Below are 19638 nucleotides of genomic sequence, written 5' to 3'. Positions count from 1 at the left end.
CCCAGCTGACATAGGGCGAAGGCAGGGGACACCCTGGACAGGCCGCCAGTCCATCGAGGGCACATGTAGGGACATACAACCATTCACTCTCACATTCACACCTATGGGACATTTAGACATGGAATTATTATTTTTTATTTTTGCAGAGTTGTATTGTTGTAGGAAAATGTAGGTAAAGGCATATATAAGTCATAATTACTTCTGTTATTACTTTGTCTATTGTAATGTAATTTCCTTGTAAATATGTCATTAGAATTACAGGATTGGCTAGCTATAAAACTGTAAAAAGTTAGACATTATTAAAAAAACACACAGTAGGATTTTTTAGCGAACTTATTGAATACAATTAAAAAATATCTTTTCAGAGACTAGTTGCAAGCAATATGCCTTCACCCATTTATAATGAATTCACAACCAATACAAAGTTTCATAGCATACGGCTATTCTTTGTTTGTAGTATTGTAAAACAATTGTAAACAATACGTGCATTAAATCCTTTTTGTCCCCAGATCTAGAAGAAAAAATACTATTTGTATAATTTTATAATTTCGATTTTATGTGACGTGGGATTAGCTCACGATTGCAGCCGCTACAACTCATACAGCCTGAGGTGTGGTCAAGTCGAGCGCGGTGTATTTGACAGAGTTGGTAGTTCACCAAAACGTTTGAAAGTACATTATTCCTGAGTCTGTCCTCCGATAAAGAGGACCTCTATCCCCAGTGGGGCGTCACTACGGTGAGGGGCTCCCGGTTGTATCCGTTGATAATCGGCCAGGGATTAAAGTACGGGAAAACTGGCTCTTTGAATTTTGCATTATAGAGGTGAAGAGGTGGCTCATGTTTCCTGCATCGTAAAACCCCACGTCACCTCGACTATAGTCCAGATAGACCCCCACCCGTCTGGGGGGTTTGGAGGGATATATCAAGCTCTCCTCCGAGTCGGTGCATGCCTCATACTCGCTGGTGCCGTCAGCGCTATCCCTCAGCACCAGGGTCCAGAAACCATCATCCGGGCAGAGGCTGATCTCATCCTTCCTGTTGACGGAGGCCGTGGCCACACCCAGACCCACGCTGTCTTGGAGCCCACTTCCACCTCCCAGTAGTGCCTCCCAGAGGAGAAGGCTTCAGAGCCCAGGACGATGTTGTAGAGAGTGAAGCGCTCTGGGTTGTTGGGCAGGTTGGGCTGGATTCGTCCCACGGAGACGCTGGTGCGACACTGGGACACCCACACGGCACGGGTAGGCTGTGTCTGGTCCAGGGTCACCGCTTTCACAGCTAAGAGGGAAAAAAAAGAAAAAAAGTTAGAAATGGACTAATGTAACAACAACAAACGTGTGAATGACCCAAGACAGACTCCTTGGCTGTGACCTTCAACAAGATACCGAATGCCTACCTGCTCAATTAGTGTAAGACGAGCTAGACAAGAGCATCAACTACATGCTACAAATAAAATATAAATGATACTGCGTCGAGATGTAATTCCATAGATACATTAAATCCTTTACTGCAGTATAGTGTTACGCAATCAATGTATGACATGTCATTGGCAAATGACCCAAAATAAGTTTTTGATCCCAGTGACAGACAGACATAGAAAGCAGATGCAGTCATGCTCGACTTGTGTTGTGTCATGACTCAACTCCTCGAGACCGAGCAGGTTGATACAAGAAAACGAAAAGCACAAAACTATAGTTATAGCCAACTTTCTTTCTTCTTCTTCTTTTTTTTTTTTTCAAAGGAGCACCTGACCGAATTAGATTGTCAAAGTCAATGTACTAGTTATGGGGAGGACTACTGCTCAGCCTTTGGAAACAGTTGTATAAAGTCTTCTGTGGATCTGGAGGAGCTTTAAAGTCTGAAAAAGATTCACGTGACTCCCAAGTGGGACCTATACTTGAGCTTAAAGAAAAGGTTTGACAGAAACACTGTTGAAGTAGGGTCCAGTTTTTTGGAGCTTGACTGATAGAAGTCAGCTCGCTGCATTATTTGCTCTTATGAGTCTGTTCATATGTGTGTGTCTGTGTGTGTGTGTGTGTGTGTGTGTGTGTATACCTGGCTGAAATATTGAGCTCATTTTCCTCCAGGTCCTGTACTGCAGAGGTCCCAGAAACTCTCCCGACTGCAGATCCTCACCCACCTCTGGGGGGCGCTCAAACAAGCTCTCAGTCCTGACCGAGACAGATCAAATAGATTAAAGCAAAAGGCCTCAAAAGACCAGATCTGCACTGCTCACGCGGCCGGTGTGGCGTTCTGAAATGTCAAAAACATCTTCTTCTTCTTTTGTTTTACTTAGAAAAGGTGACGATTCAATGAGCAGGACATTGTGGCCTTTAAGTCTTATCTGCATTCAGGCCACCTCTTTAAGAAGAAATGTAAACAAGACACTGACAAATCTTTTATCCTTTAACTTTCTGCCTCCAGTAGCATGACAACGTGTGGCAAAGATGAAGTGCTATCCAACAAATATTGCCCCACATCCTGTTTCAGCAACACTTAATTACAAAACTATACATAATTTCCTTTTGACTTCAAGGCCCTTTTGATTCATATCACAGAGATATACGGGGAGAAGACAAAAGTTAATGAGTAACTCGGTGCTGATGAAGCATTTTGATGGTACTCTCACCCGCCGATGAAATCTTTGATTCCCTGAAATAGAGAAGATCAAAACCAGAGTTTACAAAACACTTCAGTCTCTGCTGCACTTAGATGGCTACTTTGTCTTAATGCAACTGATATGGCTCTTTTTACCCGGCTCCATCTGGCTATCATCTTCTCTGTACCTTGAGCTGCTCTGGGTTTTCTTCTTCTCCGAGTTTGAGGCGAAGCCGGTCGGGCCGTACTTTTCCAAGTGGCTGATTTGCTCTGTGGTCTCCGTGAGCGCCTCCTCCAGCTGGTCGAGCTTCTCCTCTTTCTGCTTCTGCAGTTTCTCCTTTATGCGCTCTTCCTCCTTCAGAAGGAACTCCCTCAGGACGGCCAAACTCTGCATTGGACCATCTCTTCCAGATCTCCTGCTCGCTCCTGAAGCACAGGGAGGGACTCCCATCAGCAACAACACAGGACATATATTGTGATGTTTCCCCTCTAGGCCAAAGTAATCTCTCTTTTAAACATGCAAAATAAAACTATCCATTACTTATTTTATTGCAGGCCAAATCTTCACTGAAAACCGCTGCTTTAAATATGAAGGAAGATGCCTTGTTGATGACTGTGAGGAACTGACACCAAACCTACACGTAGCTTTTGGTATTCATATTCTGCTATTCTGTTCAGTTGTTTTGGAAATACAACAGGTTCATCTGCACTTTGTAACACTGTTAGGTTGAATAGATTTTATTTAGTCAGTGGCAGAATGTGAATTAGTACATGCACTGCAGTACTTTATTATTATTTCAATTTCATGAGACTTTATACATCTATTTCACTAGCCTACATTTCATAGGAGAATATTGTACTGTAATTGTAATTCATTACAATGTGAATTGTTGGCATGAAAGTAAAAATATGTTTTGCAAAAGCATCAAAATAAAATAGTACACATTATAAGCTTATTAAATATGATGGATTGTTACAGGTTAAAATACAAAAACATTCTATAAATTACTTTAATGACCAACTATAAGAGTGAAATGCTACTTACACATGATGCATTAATAATATGATAATATAAAGGTTTAATATACAACCCACTGCTGATTTTTATTTATTTTGTTCTGCATCGAGTACTTTTAATAATTGTGCTAAAACACTCGTGTACTTTTACTTTAAAGAGTTCTCCACTGATTTAGCATTGCAATCCTGTAACATTGCTTAACAAACAACTCCAAAAGAGGTTAAGAATTGAAACGGGAAAACCAGAGATACCTTTTTTTTCCACCACATTCCACCCTTGCATTACCCACAATGCAACTGGACCACTAACAGTTCAGTAACTTTTTTCACATGCTGCAGTAATTCCAAAGACCTGTAGGCTGTGATGTATTGCTGGAGTTCCCCTTTAAGCAATATAATGAATATGAAGCTTTTACTTGGAACAGGGTTTGTTTTACTCTGTAGTACTGGTGCTTTCATTTAGTAAAAAGATATAATAATAATAATACCTAATTCATTAATAAGACAGGTAGATAGACTGGCAGCCAGATAAGCGTTTTACAGGACACACACAGATTGCCAAACTTCCTCTCAAACTTGTTGACCCACATCCTGTCACACCGACAGAGAAACAAAGAAGTGAAAATCTGTGAATGTGCACATTAACTGGGTCAAACAGACAGACAGAGAGACAGACAGACACACAGGAAAATAAACATACTGAGCTGTTCAAACAGACAGACAGGACCGAGAAGACCGTTTAAAGTAGCCTGAAGCGGCGTGTAGTCATCTGCTGCAGCAGAAACGCTCAAACACAGCAAACATGTTACGCTCATTTATCTCTGTGTAAAACACACACAAACGCACAAAGAGTGCTGCTGTGGTGGAAAAAGCGGCGACCCAGCCTAAACTCAACCAGCTGTTATCTCTTTCTGCGAGGGTGTGTGGCATAGTTATTGTACTCTCTGTATACGCACGTGCGCGCGCGCGCGTGTGTGTGTGTGTGTGTGTGGCCTGGGAATCAAGAGATTGTGAGAAAGACAAACATGAGTTGACGTGCATGGATGTTTATTAACCGCCTGTTTTATTTCAGGAAGGATCTCTGCATTTGCAAAACATGAGAACCATCACTTTCGAACAAACAGCGCTGAGTAACAACCTGGTTGTGTCACCGCCTGTCGGAATTGGGATGAGTCATCCGTCTGTCACACAGGTAGAGGTGAAGGAATGCAGGTGAATGTTGCTTAGCGACCAGCCATTCAAGTTGTGCACATGCGTATACCACACACACACACACACACACACACACAGTCCCAGTATTTCCTGTCTTTCACATGCATCACAAACATAAACACGCGTATCTTGGTACCTGTGATGAGGAGGCTCTTTTCATTGGTCTGCCTTTGGAAGAGCGTGGCCATCCTCGGTCTGCAGCTGAAACTCTCTCTAGAGCGACAGACAGCTTATCCTGCAGCAGGAATAGACAATCACATGCTAAACATTGTGAAGAAGTGTGTAGCTAAACCAGATTAAAGTTCATCAGATTGGGGTGCCTCCGCTCTGAACAACAACAACAACAACATCTTTGGTGGGAGTCATGTGACGCCCACCCTTTCCTCAACTGACTGCTCTGACCCACAAATTCAAACAAGTTGGACATTCTTTGTCTGTGAAATATGAGAGGCCTCTCCGGGCGACTCTTCAAACAAGCTGATGATGGTCAGCAGCAGGGTAAAAAGTGTCGGGGAGTTCTAGGAGTTCACACTGTTCTGCTGAATTCCTGTAAAACACAAAGTACCCAAAGGCCCCGGGGACAGACAGGGAGTCTGCTTTTAAAATACCTGACATTTCACAGCATCTGCTCTGTGAAATAAATCTGTTTGCTAATGCCAGAGCAAATGTGGTTTATTTATTCAATACAGTCTTAATAAACTCGCTTAATTTGACATTTAGGAATGTTTGTCAAACATGCGATACGTTTCTTCTCAAGAACTAGGAGAGGATAATGTGGCACTCCCTAAAACGTTAGACTTAATGTTATAGTATTAGTGATTAATAATGACATTATGAACCATGTCAAGATAGCCATCACCAACGTGATCTCTGAATTGGTCTGTCTAAACTTTATCATATGGGATCTTGGCATACCTGGGGCCTCAGAAGACTGAGCGACATCTAACTATAGATAGTACCTTGTAGTTTTCAAAGGCCTCTGTAATGGGGATGACATTGTGAGTCTTGTGGTCCCTCGACATGCCGCACACCAGACATATGGGGAGCTGGTCGTCCTCACAGTACAGCTTTAACTTCTCCTCGTGCTCCTCGCACATATCCATGTCCGTGCCCAGGGCGCGGCCAGTGCCCGATGGACGAGGCCAGGCTGCTCATGCTGGACCCGGGCTCCCGTTCCTCCGGCTCCTCCAGCGCGCCCTCCGGGGCCCACCCGCTTGTCCCCGCGGCCGTGTCCATGGCGCGGGCCCTGCGCACACTGTCCACGACGTTGCACAGGAGCGAGTTGGGTCGGAGCTTACGACCGCTCGACTTTCTGCACTTGGGGCAACTCGACAACTCGTCCGACTTGGCTTCCCAGCACTGGATGATGCACTGCTGGCAGAAGTGGTGTCCGCACTCGAGGATCACGGGATCGCAGAACAGCTCCAAACACACTGGGCAGGTGAGCTCCGACTGTAGTTCCTCAATCGCGTTGGCGTCCGCCATTCTCTGTTGCGCACATAGTCCTGAAGAAAAAGAAAATCCGTCGGATGGCAACAACGTGAAATAAAAGAGAGCTCTTCCGTGCACACTGAGAGAGGGAGGTGGTCTGAAGCCGACAGCCACAGAGAACGTTTGCAGGAAGAGACGGAAGGCGTGCAGCAACAGGCTCGGAGCGGCTGCAGCAGGGCGCACGGAGACAACGTTCATTAGAATAAACGAAATAACACTTCAATGTTACCACATTAAGTTAATGATGTCATCTCATGTTTCATTATATAGTTACTGCTTTCTCACTAATCACCCTTCACAAAGATAACGTGTATTACTGATGCCGTAGAGAACAATTGAAAGCATTAAGACCAACTTGGGCTCACAGTCATTATAAAGGGTATTAATTAAATATCAACGTTATGGAAAGACATCATCAGTCAGTGCGTCAAGAGTTCTCACTTTGAAGTGTCGTGTTCAGAAATCTTCTTTAAGGACAAAGGGACGTATTGGATCGATATATAATAAAGCGTATTTAATTATTAATTAATTGTAAAACAACGCTGTGATACAGAGTACAGTCTCAGCTGAGAGATTCCCAAGCCTCCTCTGGGCCACAGTCCACAATCGTGGTTCTCCTGTCTGCAGAGCAAACCTACGAATCCTGAACCGGTAAATGCATAGTGTAAATATACCGGTAAAAGAAGGAGTGACTCCACCAAATTGGTCAAGAATAGAGGCAGCACATTGGATCATAGTCTAAACACAGTTGTTCTTCAGGTTGATGTACAGCATGTCCATGCTTCGTGGCAAGTGAAACCCCCGTCCGAGACCCATCGAGGTGTCGCCACATGAATAGAACAACATTCCATTCTCTCTCTATGTGACTGTGTGTTGGTGCGATGAGCCCTAGCCCAGGGCTATTAGCAGAACTAGAGTAAGATTGGTATGAACATGATGAGAAAGACAAAACAAATGCATGAGGAGGAAGAGAGGGAGGACAAGAGTAAGGGACAGAGACAAAAGCAGATGGAACACTCAGCCCTATAACACAGTCATAAAGAAGAACAGGAGAAAAGCAGAAAAAGGAGGAGAGGAAGAGAGAGTAAAAACAGGCATACGGAGGAAGAGAAACATGAGGGAGAGAAAGGAAGGGACAGACACAAAAGAGAGAAGGTAATCATTTAACAATGCAAAAAATCATATTTCTTAATCCCAATGATGGACTGCTGTTGTTTTTTGTTATCCTCCTCACTTCACGATAGAAGAAAGAAGCTAATTGTGTTCATAGACCATATTGTTAGTTGGTGACAATGTTTTTTATTATTACTATCATATTATTTTACAGGTACAGCTCCTACATCTGCGCAATCATGTTGGTGTGAAGACCTGTAAGAAAATGTCAACAAGTAGGACTCTGTGTCAGAAGCATGTGATGTGGAGAACAATCTCTCTCTCTCTCACTCATTCACTCACTCACTCACTCACTCTCTCACACACACACAATAAACAGTGCTGGTTTCCTGGCATTTTGGCAAAGACAGGTGTTATCTGAAACGTTATTCTCTGTTCGGTTCCATCGTGACTATTAGTTTGTGTAGTGCTACACTTTGTGTGTTCTCTGCTTTCCATCTTCATTTTGGAGTAAAGAAGTGTATGCAGGGTTTAAGGGGAAGGTTTTTTTTTTTTCCTCTCCAACCTTTACTTCCCTGTAGATTAGCTTTACCTGCCTATCCACCATTCAGTTGGTAAAATCTTTTTTTCGTTCTCTTTTAAAGATCGGATGGGGGGGCCCCATAAATACCTTCGCCTTGGGTCCCCCAATTTGCTAAATCCGCCACTGCCTACACTGATTAAAACATAGTTCTGAATATTATATTTCATTGCTACCAACTATTCTTCCTAAATGTTTACACTGTTTCCTTAAATGTAGCCTAACACTATTCCCTATTGCTTTTGCTGTATTTATGTCTTAGCTAACACATTCACTTTGCATTCAAGCTGCTATCGCTATTTGCTACTTACACATGCTGTATTTGTTACATTAACTCTCATGTAGCATTGGATAACATACGTTATCTGTAATAAGGGCTCAATAATTGTAGTATAAAGTTGTTTAATTTAAGTTCCCAAGCAGCCAACAGGCTCTGAGTCAGGAACACAAAACAAAGAAGAAGAGAAACTGGCTGACAGAGTAAACCAGGAAGAGAAGTTACAAGCGAAGCTAATGGCATTTTTTATCTATGCTGCTTTTGAGTGAGCAGGGGAGTGTCTTATTTTTGTTGAGTTTTGACGACATAAGTCAATTTGTCTGTAGTGTTTCTCTCAAAAGATTATCTACAAATTAGATCTAAAAGACGGCTTTCTTTGCGCACCAGGGACTCATTGAGGTGTGTTTTTACATGCAGAGGATCAATCTTGTCTCTGTATGAGGGCTTCATTTATTATGAGGCAGTTATCATCATCACTAACAGGTATAATGTCTGTTCAACAGACAGTAAAACATCTAAGGCTACAACATGAAATATATAGGATTCACCCCACCTCCACAAATATTGCATCACTAGTCGATTACTAAGGAGCAGCTCTACTCTGTGTGGAAACTGAAACTGCGGTAAGTAGTGACTGTAAACGCAGCGTTATTACTCACAACCAGTTTCACTGACCCGGCCATTATGAGCTCCTGTGGCCGCTTCCAGGTGTCATGTCTCTGAGTGCTCACTAGGTGGCGATAATAAACAGTCTAGCGCCCACAACTCAAAGACTCAAAGATTGAAACAGTATATACTCTTTTCATCCCTCATCATGTCCTGTAATATCTCCCCATGCAACACATTTATGTCCCAATGTCCAGGCACTGTTATGTTAAGAAATATGTGCAGAAAACCCCCATTAGTCCCGGCAGATTGTATCGAAAGGAGCAGATTTCAGACTTCCACCTGCAAGAGGCTCATATAACCAATTCATGTATGCATATCTTATTGATGAGAGGCAGAGGGAGATGTTAAGGAGAGTCCTCCATTCTAGAAGCTAACATGTCAAAAAGTGTGTCATGATAAAAATAAAAATGTAATTATTTTTTTCAAAACCTTACTGGTGATGCTATTATTGCTAAAAAGAAAAAAAAAAGACTTATCAGTGGTATCAATACTTTAGGTTTTGATCCACCCACCCCAGGAGCTCTTGGCCTTCATTTGTAGTGGACATCAATCCGTGTTTCCCCCATATTTACATCCTCTTAACTATTTCCGAATACTGTAAAAAATATGATTTTTATGACAGATGGACTGAAACTGAGTGTCCCTTTGAACTTAACAGTTGAGAAATAATGGAAGTACTGTATGTACAGTATATCTTCCGGAAAATATGTGGTTCCCACAATTAAGGAAGTAATATGAGACCACACAGAAACTGGAGAAACAGAAGATGAAACTTGCTGACTTGCCAAGAGGAGCGTGCTTGTGTCATGATATCAATTAACGTTTATTTGTATAGCACATTTCACCAACAAGGCAATTCAAAGTGCTTCACATAAAACCATTAAAAGCATCAAAACATAATGCAGAAGAAAACAAGATTTAAAAACAATTAAGAACATTCCTTAGTCAAAAAGTAAAAAAGCAAGAAATAGAATAAAGGTTGGTTGATATCCTTGAATCTTGTTCAATTAAAGGCAACAGAAAACAGAAAAGTCTTCAATCTGGATTTAAAGGAGCAGAGGGTCTCCAGCAGACCTGAACAAACTGTTTTGGACAATACCAGATAAATGCACGAATCAAAATGAGTGTTTTTTACTTCAAGCATCACAAACATCTCACTGCAATCCATGCAAGCCTTGCATCGTGGAAGTCACTTTGAAGTCTCCCGGGATGCTTCATCTTTTTAGACGGTGTAATAAAGCTGGGGACGGCAGCTTGGCTGGAAATGCTGAACCACCTGAAGAGGTCGGTAATCCCTCCAGTTATAAAAACCTGGTCCTGGAGGGGACAACATACACAACATCAACCAGAAATTGCACCAGTGCGTCAGTTCATCTATTGTTTAACACAGGCCTTTTTAATTTATTTTTATCTCTAGCATTTGACATGGAAGATCTATCTATTCAAGAAGCTTATCTATTCTAGTTAAGAATATACACGGTCAGTCTTGATGCTCAGTTTAGGTTTGGGATTTTCTACTTGCCACAATCACCAAATGATTAAAGAGATGATTCCCACCTCAGTTGATTAATGAAAAGGGAAATGCAGTGCAATTGTTTCCCAGAAGACTGCTTGTTAACAGGGGAAGTTGGATAGGGGTAGAGGGGGGTTACTTTCACCCACAGGACTCCTGCTGTCAGTATATAAAAGAGGAACCCTCTAACGTACTCCAGACGCTGGAAGGACACCAAGGAGTGATAGGTCTTATTTAACTCTGGAGCTTTGTCTGGGAGGAAGTCTGTCAACAGAGTGCGTGTTCGCTGGGATCTCTTTTTCCAGAAGATGTAAATACAGCCGACCTGCTGCTCTGTTGTGTATGATGTCACAAAAGAAGATGCAATGCTCCACGGGAGCTCTGCTTCTCCTACTACCCTGGTTTAGTGGCCTGGTGCTTGCAGAGATCAGCAACGACTTCTCCCAGTGCCTTGATTTCTTCTATAATAAAACTCCTCCAAAGGGTATCACTGCAGCAGGGTACCAGCCAATATGCCAGCACTACAAGAACCAGTACCACTTTGCCAGCCTGTATCGTCGCCAGCATCGTTCACCACTGTACTCTGCGTACATACTCAGTCCTGCAGATGGCAAGCGGCCCAATTCTACTTGGATGTTTGAACCTCAAGTGAGTAAGAACATTTTCTTTTAAGACTGTACTCTGTTGAGCGTTGTTCAGTATGATGAGTTTACCTATGCTGTGATCATACCCAGTTTCCAATTTTTTTGTTTTATATGAATGAAATAATGTTTGTTATTACTTTGTCTGCTCCATTTGAGGGTGGACAAAATAACAGAAACTGCATAAAAAACTACATCTTCCTAAAGTTTAATCAAAACCTCTCTCAAAATCTATATTATTGCAACCTTCACAGAGGTAGAATTTGTTGAAGGACTGTTGTGTTGGGCTGCATTGGTTTAAGATAGCTGTACCTAATAAAGTGATTAAATAGATTAGCAGGAATAAGTGTGTCTTCACAAAGCCAGAGTTAAGCAATTGTTATCGAGTCATTACTGTAGAGTTAAGTGTGTTTTAATAACTCATGATAATTTCAAAACTAGATCTATTTAGAATTTGTGTTTATATACTAAAGCTACAAGAGACAAAATGACAAAACACTTGTAGTTTCTGTTTAAATATTGCTGTGGTCAATGTGTGATTGGTGCAACTAAGTTTTAACTATTTACCTTCAAGAAAACATCACTAGAAAAATGCTTCCACACACATGATCTTTTCTAGTATCAAAAACATTTAAAGTTTGTGTTTAAAAAAACATTTTTCAAACTACACGAGTGAATCGGTCACACAGCCAACTAATTATACTTACATGAATAAAGAAAAGTGATGTATCCATCTCTCCCTGTCATTCAGTTGGCGTTTTCCCGTGCCAGCGCAGAGATGCAACGCTTCCACACCGCCGTGGACCAGAATGTGATTGAGAGCCAAGCGGTGTTTGAGGACTACAGGAACTCCAACTTCACCAAGGGCCATCTCAATCCCAGCATGCACCAGAAGACAAAAGAAGACCGGGAGGCTACCTTCACGCTGACAAACATTGTCCCTCAGCGGGCGGGCTCCAACTCTGGACCGTGGAATGTTCTGGAGAAGGAGGTTTTAAGTAAATTCAAGACCTTCTGCAACGGGTCGATGCATGTAATCACCGGAGCCATGCCTTATGAGTCTGAACCGCGCTGGATCAATAACAGGGTGTCTGCTCCTGAGTACATGTGGTCTGCCTACTGCTGCCCATCCTACAGATCCAAGCTTCCAAAGTCTGTGAAGCCCTTTTTCCCCACATATGCTGCAGTGGGAAGGAATGACCGCAACAGTGGAGAGGAGATTGTGCCAGTTAATGTCAAGGCGAGAGCCCATGTGAGGGGCTACGATGTGAGGCGCATGTCTTTAGAGGCTCTGGAGGGCATCTTGAAACAGAAACTGGCCATGCCCATCACTCTGTTTCATGGACAGTGTCAGTAGCAAAGGTTTAAAGCTGTTTTGGGTGTGCACTGCATTAATCACCATGTACAGCACATCTTTTCTTCTTTAATTGCTCATTGAGTGTTTGATTATTCATTACATGAAATTAATTTTGTCAATGAATACATTTACATATACTGTATACATGATTTTACTAATGAAACAAGACATAATGGGCGAAGAGCCTTCTTTTGAATGAGTACTAACTTTGTTCATACAAACGCTAACACCTCCAAATAAAAGTGTTGCAGATATTGCTTGTTGTACTAAATGTATTTACTGCAGCAGGCAGACCAGCCAAGGATGTATGAAGTACACATTTAGGACAAGCTGTGTCAAATGTGATTTTGTCTGATTGTTTAAAAATTAAGTTGTATCAGTTCCTTAATTGTAAATCTGGATTAACCATTTATCCCACTATCTGTGCTAGGTGCACAGTTTTCCTATGCTGTAAAACTACATGGCTGTAGGCTGGCTGAGTGGTATTTTAAATAAACACAAATGTATTCAGGATTTTATTACATTTATGCACAAAACTGAAAACAATAAGGATTGTTTCTAAGAGCCTCTCCTTAAAATGTCTGATGGAACTGGAAAGAAAAAGCGGGTCTTTTAATTGAATGTGGGAGAATTCAGGTGATTAATGCCAACTGATGGTGGATGCTAATTTTATTCTCAGTGATCTGGAGTTGCCTTTCATACACGTTCTGACAGGGAGTCAAATTAACTTTAACATAAAGAAGCATATATATGTGTGGTTTCAAGTAAATAAGGACTTGAAATCCTTTTCTGGAATCATGCAGGACCAAGTTTAAGTCCCTTATTAAGTCAGTTGATGTTGTGTTTGAGTGCTGCATCTAATTTTCATTTAAATAATTTAAAGCCTGGAGCTTGGGGAATTCTGGTCCCCACTTTGCATCATTAGTAATCTAGCTTTGCTTCATGGGGTCTATATAAAATGATAATACAATTACAAAATATTTACCTGTATGCTATGTATAATAAATAATGTCACCATTGTAGCCAACATTTTTTATAATCAATGAATAAACTACAACTGAGCATTAAAAAACAAAAATATTAAATAATTTTGCCATCCAAACTGAAAAGAAAGTTCTGTGATTTTTCAGCCCTTTTCACTTCCCAAAGCCCAGTAAACCTGGTTCTTTCTAGGGCTAGCAAAGTCTAAAGGTAATTAATTAACACGTCAGCCTACATTTAGCTTGACTAATCTGTACAAAGATTCCACAAAGCCACTATACCAGGACACATATAGCCCACATAAGTTCAAGAGTTGTTTTTAGACTTTGGTTTTTGTAAAAAAGAAAGAGAGATGAAATTAATTGGTCAGCGTGCGAGTTGCTGTTCACCTTTGAACAAAGCCAGGCTAACGGCTTCCCGTCTACGCTAAGCTAACAAGCTGCTGGCTGGAGCTTCATATTCAACACACAGAAGCGCTATTGTGTTTGCTGTGTTGTTTCTGTGTGTTTAGTATCTCTAATAGTCTCTTTGGCTATGAGGAAAAGCCAGGCTGTGTACTCCAACCTCCCCAAGGGCCATCTCAATCCCAGCATGCACCAGTAGACAATTAAACTTTACAGTGACAAACATTGTCGTTCAGTGCAAAGGCTCCAACGGAGGTACCTGGGGGCCACGTTTAAAAAGATCCAAGACTTTCTGCAAGGGGTGATGCATGTCATCACTGGGGCCATGCCTTATACGTATTAATAACAGTGAGTTCCTGACTACATGTGGTCTGCTGTCAATCGTACAGATCTGACCTTCCTGACTCTGTGAAACCCTTTCACCCCCACATGTGCTGCAGTGTGAGGGAATTATCAACAGTGGTAAAGAGATTGAGTTGGTGGATCCCAAAGCGTGCAAGGCTATGATGTGAGACAGATGTCCTTAGAGACCCTTGAGGGCATCTTGGAGATATGGATGAAAACCCCAATTAGTCTGTTCAAAGAGGACTGAGTTATAAAGGGTGACACGCTCAAGTTAACTTACCTGCACAGTTCATCTTTCATAGCCAGGGTTCTGATGGGTCACTACGTACAGCACGCCTCCTCGTGTCAGACGGAGTCTCAAAATAAATAAATAAAATGTTGTCTTGTCTCGTGATGGTTGGAAATTAATACTAACCAAGATTTTCCAATAAAAAAGAAAACCACTGAACAGGATAAAAGGCTTTCTGATAAATTGAAATATTTATTTCATAATGATATGGCCAAAACACAAACATACAAAATACCAAGCTGTGAATGATATTGTGTGGCAAAAAAACAAGGGCATCGGTTGCAACATGAGTAACTTATTGATAAAAAAGACAAAGATTTACAACTCGATCATAATAAATAAGTACAAGCTTTGTACATACAAATGACACCACCTCAAATTTAAATGGCTGAATAATTAAATATAGAGAAACACCAGGTACAACTGACTTCCTGTCAACTTTGGACATTTGCCTTATTTATTTACTTAACAAAAATCTTCCACACATATATATGCTTCTTTATGTTAAAGTTAATTTGACTTCCTGTCAGAACGTGTATGAAAGGCAACTCCAGATCACTGAGAATAAAATTAGCATCCACCATCAGTTGGCATTAATCACCTGAATTCTCCCACATTCAATTAAAAGACCCGCTTTTTCTTTCCAGTTCCATCAGACATTTTAAGGAGAGGCTCTTAGAAACACTGATGGTTTTTCAGTTGCTCCACATCACTGAAGCCGCTTCCACAGTTGGAGCACTGGAGTGCCGCCTTCTCGCCGTTGTGTAGGAGTTGGTGTCTCTTTAAGTACTCCACGCGACTGAACCGCTTGCCGCACGCTTCACACCCGTATGGGCGTTCGCCTGTGTGAATCCGCTGGTGTCGTTCCAAATTGCCGAGGCGACTGAAGGTGCGTCCACATTGCGGGCACCGGTGCGGCCTCTCGCCTGTGTGCACCACGTTATGTCGTTCCAGTGAGCGCGAGTGTGTGAAGCGCTTACCACAGATCTCGCAGCAGTGCGGCCTCTCGGCGGCACAGGCGCACTCGTGGTTCTTTAGAGCCCAGGCGTGGCTGAACGTGTTGCCACAGTGGGCACACGGGAAAAGAATGTCCTCTCCACTGTCCTCTAAGTGAGAGGCTCCCAGTGGACAAGGGTGCTCCTCCAGCTCAGCCTGTGAGGTGAAGCCTCCTCCACATTGTGGGCAGAAGTGGAGCAGGTCCCCTCTACCTTCCTCTTCCCCTCCGCTGTCCCCGACACTCCCCGCAGCACACAGGTGAGGCAGGTTCTCAGACTCTTCCTGCTCCACCATTTCCTCTGCGGTCATGACCGCAGGCGAGTCATCCTCTCTCAACTTCTTCGACCAGCCTGACCTCAGCTCCACTTCGGCCTTCACGGTGTCCTTCACCTGTTCTTGCCCTATCTGCTCCTCTCTCTGCAGTGTGGGTGGCTCCAGCTCTTCGTCCTGCTCCATTCCATCGAGACCAATGTACTTTGGGGCCAGGCTGCTCTCGCTGCCTTGCTCTACCTCCGAGTCAGGGCTGACAGGCTCAGAGGCCGTCATGGCGGCCTGTTCGCGGCCCCTCTCCGCCTTCAGTGCAGACTCCAGACCCCTCAGCTCATCCACAGTCATGCCCCCTTCCGACGGCTCTGCTGAGTCCGACTCCCAGTCCTCATCCTCTCTCTCTCCTGAATGAAGGCTTGAGGGACGATCTGACAGGTCTCCTACAAAAGGGAGAGGAGGAGGGAGAGGAGGAGAGAGAGCTGGCGTGAGCAATCATTTCCACCATCTTTCAAACTATTCGGTGTCTGAACATTTCACTAACTTCCCCTCCATCAATCAGTGTGTACTGGGCTCATTACCTTTGCTTTGGGCTCTCGAGCAAGTGTGGAGATTCTGGTTGGGCGGGTCCATCTTCAAAGCCTCCTTGATTAGCTGGAGTGAAGCAGGTTGATAACCCTCCGTTTGTGCAAACTGCATTGAGAAGCACAGAGAGTATCGTTACTTGGGTGAGTAACTCAGACCAGGTATAAAAGACATGCATTGATACATTTGTAAATGCCTTTTCCAAAATGGCTCTTAAACTGACATGCAACTCTCATCACAGCAGTAAGTTCTGACACTACCAAGTCATACGTTTACAATGCTATACGATTGGACATTTATCTATGGGAATTTTTATCAGACATCAAAAACACTGTGTAATGACTTCACAGGGAGGCTAATAACACATTCTGCATTCTTTGAATATTCAACTACAGGAGACAAGTAAAGAGTGGATCAATGCGCTGCCACTTGGTCATGTGGTGGAATAGCAAACAGCTATTCACCTCAACAGTAGTATTTTTACCTAAAAGCTTGCCGCATTGAGATGTGGAGAGCACTCCTCAACAGGCTTCTCTGGAGGCTAAATACCAAATCAATAGACTTCATCCACATCTCTGGAGTGATTTGATGACTGAAAAACACAGGCACAACCCTCTCTGTGTTATCTTTCTTTTTCTGACTGCGTTCTTTCTATAAGAAGCCGCTGAGCAGTGCAGAGATGCTGTGCCACTTTCTCCTCCTACTCCTCCTCCTCCTCCTCCTCTGAGAAAGCCTGTCTCCCTCACCTCCTCTTTGATGTTGGCAGTCTCCTCCCCCTCACCGCTGAGGCTGCCCTCCCCTTCCTCGTCCTCCATCATCCCTCCCTCGTCTTCTTCATCCCCGGGGAACTGGATGAGGTACATCTCCCTGGCCTCCTTCCCCCCTCTTCCTCTTCCTCCTGCCACCATCCCCACAGCTCCTGCCTTTCCTCCTCCTCCTCCTCTTCCTCCTCCACCAACTTCTCCTTCCTCCCACACACCTCCAGGCCAGCCTTTGCCATAGACTGCTGCTGGGCCCTTCTTTGACTTGCCTCCTGTGGAGAAGAGAGGAAGATGAGCGAATGGTGGGAGGTAGGTGAGAGAGGAAGGAGGACGTGAGGAGGAGGGCACGAGAGAGGGAGGGCACAGGGAGACAGGAAAGAGAGAGAATTAAATATGAGGGGGAGAGAGAGAAGTGGGAGGAGATGATTGGAAGGCCATGAGAGAGAGTTGGAGGAGAGAAGAGGGTGGAGAAGTGGGAGATGATGAGGAGGAGGAGGGGGGGGATTGGAGAAGCAGAGGGGAACAGGAGGAGGAGGAGGAGGAGGAGGAGGGGGGATTGGAGAAGCATAGGGGAACAGGAGTAGCGAGGAGCTTGGGGGAAGGGAGAGGAATAGGAGCAGGGGGAGGAGGAGTGAGCATGATGAATGAGTGGGGAGAAAGGGGGCGTAGCAGGACAGACAAGAGAGCGGGAAGGAGAAAAAAAACACATGAAAGAGAGGAGAGCAAGAGGCAGAGACGAGAGGAAAAAGTAGAGTTGGCGGGGTCAACAGGGGAGAGAAGGAGGAAGAGGGAGGACACGTTGAAGGAGGAAAAGGTGAAACGAGGAGAGAGAGAGAGAGAGAGAGAGAGAGAGAGAGACAGACAGACAGACAGAGAGGAGAAGTGGAGTGGAGAGGGAGTGTGTAATTATGGTGGTGGAGGAGGAGAGGAGCGGGAGGATTGGAGTGGAGGAGGGAAGGAGGGGAGTGTGTGTGTGTGTGTGCAACGTGATGAAGGAGAGAACAGAGCAGGAGGAGGTGGGGGCAGGGAGAGAGGAAGGAGGCGAAGGCGTGGAGGAGAGAGGAGCGGGAAGGGGAGGAGGAAGAGTTGGAGAGAGAAAGAGAAGTGAAGGAGGGGGAGGGAGAAGGAGAGGAGCAACGCAGGAAGGGAGGGAGAGAGCGAGCAAAAGCACAGAGGAGTGGGAGGGACAGAATGCAGCGGAGAGAGAGAGGAGAGGGGGAGGTGAAGGACAGAGGGAGCGAACATGAAGAGGAGGCGGAGGAGGAAGGGAGGGAGAGAGGGAGAGAGGGAGAGAGAGAGAGAGAGAGATCAGCTCTTGCCAGATGGTTTCCAACAAAACAAGTGCGTCTTCACATAAGCCCCGACTACACAGCAAGAACCCGGTTTCTCACGTCACACAATCAGACCAAATACGTCAGATGTTTTAGCAAGGTGCCTTTTAAATGTATTATTTATGACACAAACTTAAGGTGATGGAAAGCATCCTTGTTTGGGAAAAAAACAAACAAAAGAACCCATCCTCAAGCAATACTTACGGGCCCCCTCAACTTTTCGTTTCTGCCGCCCTCCCGCTCCCTTCCCCTCCGCCGCCTCCAGCCCGGCGTTGCGGCGGGTGGCCGCCCAGCCCATCCCGTACTTGCGCTCGGTCCTCAGTTTGGTCTCGGTGAGCCGCAGCCGCTGTTTGAGAGCCTCGTTCTCCTTCCTGTTGAGGGACAGCTCCACCAGGTAGTCGTTCACCATGTCCTGGAACAGCTTGCTGATCTCGCAGACCGAGGCTCGGATCAGGCTGTCCATGACAGCCGTCAGATGCGTCTCAAACGTGGCCACCGATTCCTCCATCATCGTGGCCTGAGGATGGTTCAACAACAAGAGCAGGTCACAAAAGTTTGACTCCGTCGAATCGCACACGTCGCGTCAGTTACAGCCCCCGCATATCGCACCCTAACCGCCAATGTCGGTGAACGTGACACATACTAACTTACTGAGTTAGCTAGCAGCTAACTACTATACACACTCTGTATAGTATCGACATGGAAGTGTGACAGTGAATCCACATTATAGCATTACGTTATTCCACCTGTGTTATCATTTAATTGAAGACTGCGTCGCCACTTTTTTTGAAGCGGAGTATGACCCGCGCCCCCGTTGGCTTATGAGAAAACTTGAATAACGTCCTCGACACACACGAAGGAGAGGAGCAGCAGCCTCCGTCTGGAAAGTGGTCGTGCTAGCAGCTAATTTAGCCTCGTATACGTACCGTTTCTCGGATGAAATCCGGAGGACTAACCTAGACGTGAAACGGCGACGGGCTGTGTGACTTCACGGATCGCGGATGAGCTTGGTCGATCATTCATAAGCACAGAGACACGGTGACAAAGGAAAGCACCATCCAACTTCTGCCCTCTCTCTCTCTCTCTCTCTCTCTCTCACCGCCTCTGTTCCTTCTCGCCTCCTTCAGCTCTGCTCAATGATGCTTGAGGACACTGCGCATGCCCAGTAACGTAATTATCATACACTGGAACTACTGCACCCACACACACAATTACAT

General features: G+C 44.2%; 2 protein-coding genes and 1 pseudogene across 2 annotated transcripts; 1 reads left to right on the top strand and 2 right to left on the bottom strand.

Moving 5' to 3' along the window:
• Window positions 1-121: 121 nt before the first annotated feature.
• LOC117737124 (zinc-binding protein A33-like) lies at window positions 122-6447 on the bottom strand. Its single transcript, XM_034542809.1, is given in 12 exon segments — window positions 122-821; window positions 824-1066; window positions 1069-1275; window positions 2053-2168; window positions 2627-2649; window positions 2784-2834; window positions 2837-2983; window positions 2986-3021; window positions 4947-5027; window positions 5030-5059; window positions 5784-5939; window positions 5941-6447. Coding segments are annotated over 12 exon segments (1740 nt in total). The 5' UTR covers window positions 6310-6447; the 3' UTR covers window positions 122-540.
• Window positions 6448-10687: 4240 nt separating this feature from the next.
• Window positions 10688-12757, top strand: LOC117737118 (endonuclease domain-containing 1 protein-like). The gene is made up of 2 exons (XM_034542802.1): window positions 10688-11115; window positions 11860-12757. Exons 1-2 carry the CDS (start codon window positions 10810-10812, stop codon window positions 12463-12465), a joined length of 912 nt encoding a protein of 303 aa, XP_034398693.1. The 5' UTR covers window positions 10688-10809; the 3' UTR covers window positions 12466-12757.
• A 1893-nt stretch (window positions 12758-14650) lies between these two features.
• On the bottom strand, window positions 14651-19564 carry LOC117737116 (annotated as a pseudogene).
• Between the last annotated feature and the right edge of the window lie 74 nt (window positions 19565-19638).

Source organism: Cyclopterus lumpus, chromosome 10 (genome assembly GCF_009769545.1).
Source record: "Cyclopterus lumpus isolate fCycLum1 chromosome 10, fCycLum1.pri, whole genome shotgun sequence".
Lineage (NCBI taxonomy): Eukaryota > Metazoa > Chordata > Actinopteri > Perciformes > Cyclopteridae > Cyclopterus > Cyclopterus lumpus.
The sequence above is the reverse complement of the archived record's forward strand: the minus strand, read 5'-3'. Positions and strand labels throughout refer to the sequence as shown.

What these genes read in the sequence shown, in the direction of transcription:
- LOC117737118 (XM_034542802.1), top strand. Translation starts at nt 10,810, where the DNA reads ATGATGTCACAAAAGAAGATGCAATGCTCCACGGGAGCTCTGCTTCTC. An exon ending in CTTGGATGTTTGAACCTCAA is followed by an intron (nt 11,116 to 11,859) that starts GTGAGTAAGAAC and finishes CCTGTCATTCAG; the next exon opens with TTGGCGTTTTCCCGTGCCAG.